The sequence below is a fragment of the Cydia pomonella genome, chromosome 16 (assembly GCF_033807575.1).
Source record: "Cydia pomonella isolate Wapato2018A chromosome 16, ilCydPomo1, whole genome shotgun sequence".
NCBI classification, from domain to species: Eukaryota; Metazoa; Arthropoda; class Insecta; order Lepidoptera; family Tortricidae; genus Cydia; species Cydia pomonella.
In genome coordinates, this window is record NC_084718.1 from 7,016,173 (window position 1) to 7,020,039 (window position 3,867).

General features: G+C 40.7%; 1 protein-coding gene across 1 annotated transcript; it reads left to right on the forward strand.

Annotated features, from left to right (window-relative positions):
* The first annotated feature begins 214 nt into the window (after positions 1-214).
* Positions 215-1,357, forward strand: LOC133526288 (enhancer of split mbeta protein-like). Its single transcript, XM_061862839.1, has one exon. The coding sequence runs from the start codon at positions 390-392 to the stop codon at positions 993-995; it is 606 nt and encodes a 201-aa protein (XP_061718823.1). The 5' UTR covers positions 215-389; the 3' UTR covers positions 996-1,357.
* Positions 1,358-3,867: the final 2,510 nt, after the last annotated feature.

Sequence of the window (3,867 nt, forward strand, 5' to 3'; positions counted from 1 at the left end):
TATAAAGAGGCATATAGATACTAATTATTGTAAAGCATTGTTTATCTATTACCTAAACGCTAAGTAGGTAACCGGTAGCAAGTGAGCGTAGAATCGGCGGCGTGACTAACGCCAGCAATTACCAGAGAGGGCGTCGCGGCGAGCGACGCGGCGCGGCGCGAGCGTCGATTGTTTACGGCGCGCACGCGCGGCACGGGCGCCCCCCGCGCCCCGCCGGCAGCTGCTCCGCGCCGCACAGGTGGCGCGTGTGGGAACTCGACGGCTCCGTGCGTTCCCACGATCGCGCGCCCGCCGCTCCCTATATAAGCCCCCGCTCCAACGTTCCACCGCATTCCGCGTTCAACGCTCAGCGCTAACGCACGCTCACTACTCACTTACACACAATCACCATGTCTTACGAGATCGCGTATTCGATCGCAGACGACGGCCCGCAGCCCGTCTCGCGTACTTACCAGTATCGCAAAGTGATGAAACCGATGCTCGAGCGCAAGAGGCGCGCTCGCATCAACCGCTGCCTCGACGAACTCAAGGAGCTGATGGTCAGCGCTCTCCAGTCGGAGGGCGAGAACGTCGCCAAATTGGAGAAGGCTGATATTTTGGAATTGACTGTTCGCCACCTTCATAAGCTTCGCCGCCAGCGCCGTTTGGCGCTCAACCCCACAGTGGACGCTGACCGCTTCAAAGCTGGATTTACCCATGCCGCCAATGAAGTGTCTCGGTGCTTGGCTTCGATTCCTGGAGTCGATGTGAGGCTGGGAACTCAGCTGATGACCCATCTCGGCCACAGACTGAACGACATGCAGCGCGCCGCCACCGGTGCCGATACACCTCCGGCCAGCCCACCCAGCCCTGCCCTTTCTACAGTGTCTTCCTCCTCCGGCTACGTGACCCCATCTCCGCCAGCGTCGCCCGTGCCCATGCACACGGCAACCCCCCTGGACTGCTCGACTAGCGGCTCATTCCACAAGAGCCCGGTGGTGTGGCGGCCGTGGTAGAGCGGTGCTCGGATCGGACCCGGCTCCGCGGTCACATCTGTTCCAGCACCGCTCGGAGCCGCCTGCCCCACTGAGTCCGTGATCCAACACTAGTGATGTTCATGTTGTAAACATATCTAGATCTCACAATTTAATTAGTGTTAAACTTAGCTCGTAAGCAACTTGAAAGCTTTAATAAAAGTAGCAAATAAGTATATTTTGTGATACTAAAGAGTAAATATTATTGTAAAAGTAAGAGATGTTGTATCGAACCCAGTAGAGATGGTTCGGGTTGTTATTTTTTTATCGTTGAAAAAAATATGTCACGAAATCGTGAAAGAACTGGCAAAAGAGTAAGTCAATAAAACACATATTTCTTTACATTTCTGAATTTTATTCCCAAAAACCCTACCTTGAAACTAAGCAAAGATATATAATAATACTTAGTACAAAAAGTACAAAATAACATTATGATCACACTCTTTGACTTAACAGTGTTTTGACATTAATAAATACGACTTATTTTTTAAAGCCGAGTGTGGTCGTAAAGTTAGCAACTCCTGTCTCATAAACTATCTGACATTCATGACAGTGCGAATTGAATGAGCATACTAGCATAGACGATAAATATTGAGCGAGGTTAAGGTCGGAACCTCCGACTGCGTGCTCCCGCGTTCCCGTACACGACGGTAAACGTGATCGCTACCGGTTACCTGCGCCCGCGCTTATTGCTTTATCGCTTCACTTGTTTATCACTTAGTGATTGTAGCTATAAGTGTAACCAACGTGGGTGTAGGTGCGGACATGATGTTTCAAGGCTGGTACTTAGGCAACCAAGTAATCAATGAATCTACAGACCGTGTAAAAAATGAGATAACTTTGCACTTATTTTTAACTTAGCTAACACCAGAGTTTGTAGAGATAAAATAGTCACGTAATTTGCATTCGAGTTGTCAACACAACCACAGTCAAAAATTGTGTTGCAATAGACTTAAAATCTGAGAAAGCTTTATTTAATTAATATTTTGTATCACTTTGTAAGTGTTACTATTCTATAGATTCAGGCTTTATTATGAATCTTCGAACGATTGCTCGTATGAGCTATGTTAAGACTTACGTATCTATCTTAACAGTTAAATTAAGATATTTATGTGTTGTCTCACTCATATTTTATGTGTTATCTTGTATTTTCTCTATTTAAGTGAAATGTTAAATTTATTTTGAAAATATTTTTTTTTTAACCACAATATAGATACTTCAATAATAAGATTTCACAGTAAGTAGTGGCGTGTGTGACTCTGGTTATGAAGTAACACAAACCATCTTTTAGTAAATATGTAGAACCTGCTACCAAACAGTTTCTTAAGTTTTTATTTTTGATTATTAACTTTACTAAAATAAGTAATTTTATATATAATAAATTACCATGAAATTTAATATAGGTACAGTCGCCACCAGATATATCGAGGTGGAAAGATCTGAACAAGCACTGTAACGTCTCGATAACAGGGGCTTTGTTCAGATATTTGTGAACAACTTAGCCAAGTTCGACGTGTTGCCGCACTTGTAGATTCGTACGTGTGACATAGGCAACACGTCGAACGTGGTACCCGGTAGGCCCTCTGATATATCTGATGGTGACGACGGTGACCTACCTGTGACCTGTGACTATGTTTGTTTATTTATTCGTTAAATTAACGACAGTACATAAAAATGCTATAGGTAATGTACCTTTTCAAATACACAGAGCCATTTGAAAAACACGTTTTTTTTTTGTTTCGACTGGTTATAGGCACTCATAGCATAACACGTGCTATGTCGGTACACAGCGTACATATCACGTCACAGAATTAATGTTCCATTTTCTTTATCGAAACGCGGAGTCATTCCATTACAAGTGTGATGTAAATTAAATATTTGAATAGGTATAGATCGTGTCATTCACGAAGATGCGTACCTTAACTCGTAATGTCATGTTATTAAAGGTTAGATTTGTCAAATCTGCGCGTCATCGTGGATGACACGAACCATATATTCATTCTTAAAACTCGTAGACAACTATAAAAGGAACATAGTATAATTTAAAGTAGAGTTCAATAGAAAAGACCAATAATGAAAACAAATATGACAGCATTTGACGTATAACATAAGTGTTACGATTATTGTTTTCATTGAAATATTTTAACTAGTAATTGATATAAATAAAAGGTTTAAGTATGTAAGCTGTTGCTGTTGATAAAATCATGTTGTTCACAATGCGAGATCACGAAGAAATTAAGTAAATTGGTTCGTTTACATTATTTGTATTTTCTATTGAACTTCACTTTAGATATATTTTGTAGAATAGAAAATAAAATTTTGAGGTTGAACGGTTTTTTAGTTCTGTTGTTATAATTTGTGACGGACTGATAAATTCACTGAAACTTTGCTTACCTACCCAGCTTTAAAAAAAAAGTTTAATTGCATTATATTAATTCGAATAACAAAACACGAAAACGAACGCTAAAATAAAACTAAAAGAGTATTAAATTAAGTAAACCGACCGGAAAATATAACTAAGTATGTAATAATAGTATTAAGCATACGCGGATCGGTCCGCGCGATCTCGCCAACTATTACATAAACCCTAGAGGTTTTCAATAGTGGCTTTTTGTGTTAAATCTTGTTTCAAAATTAATAGTTAATAAAAAGAAAAAAAAAAAAAAAAAAAGTACACTGTTGTACTTACTTTATAATCTGAAGGCCGATTTTTTTCATTTCGAGCGCTCGATTTCGTGTGACTCCTTTCAATCTTATCTACACTACTAGGCATTGATATTCTAGTAATAATAATAAAATTGGAAACGAGTGCTCGCTCGTATTTCAAAAATTAGCATTTCGCCGTCATCAACAG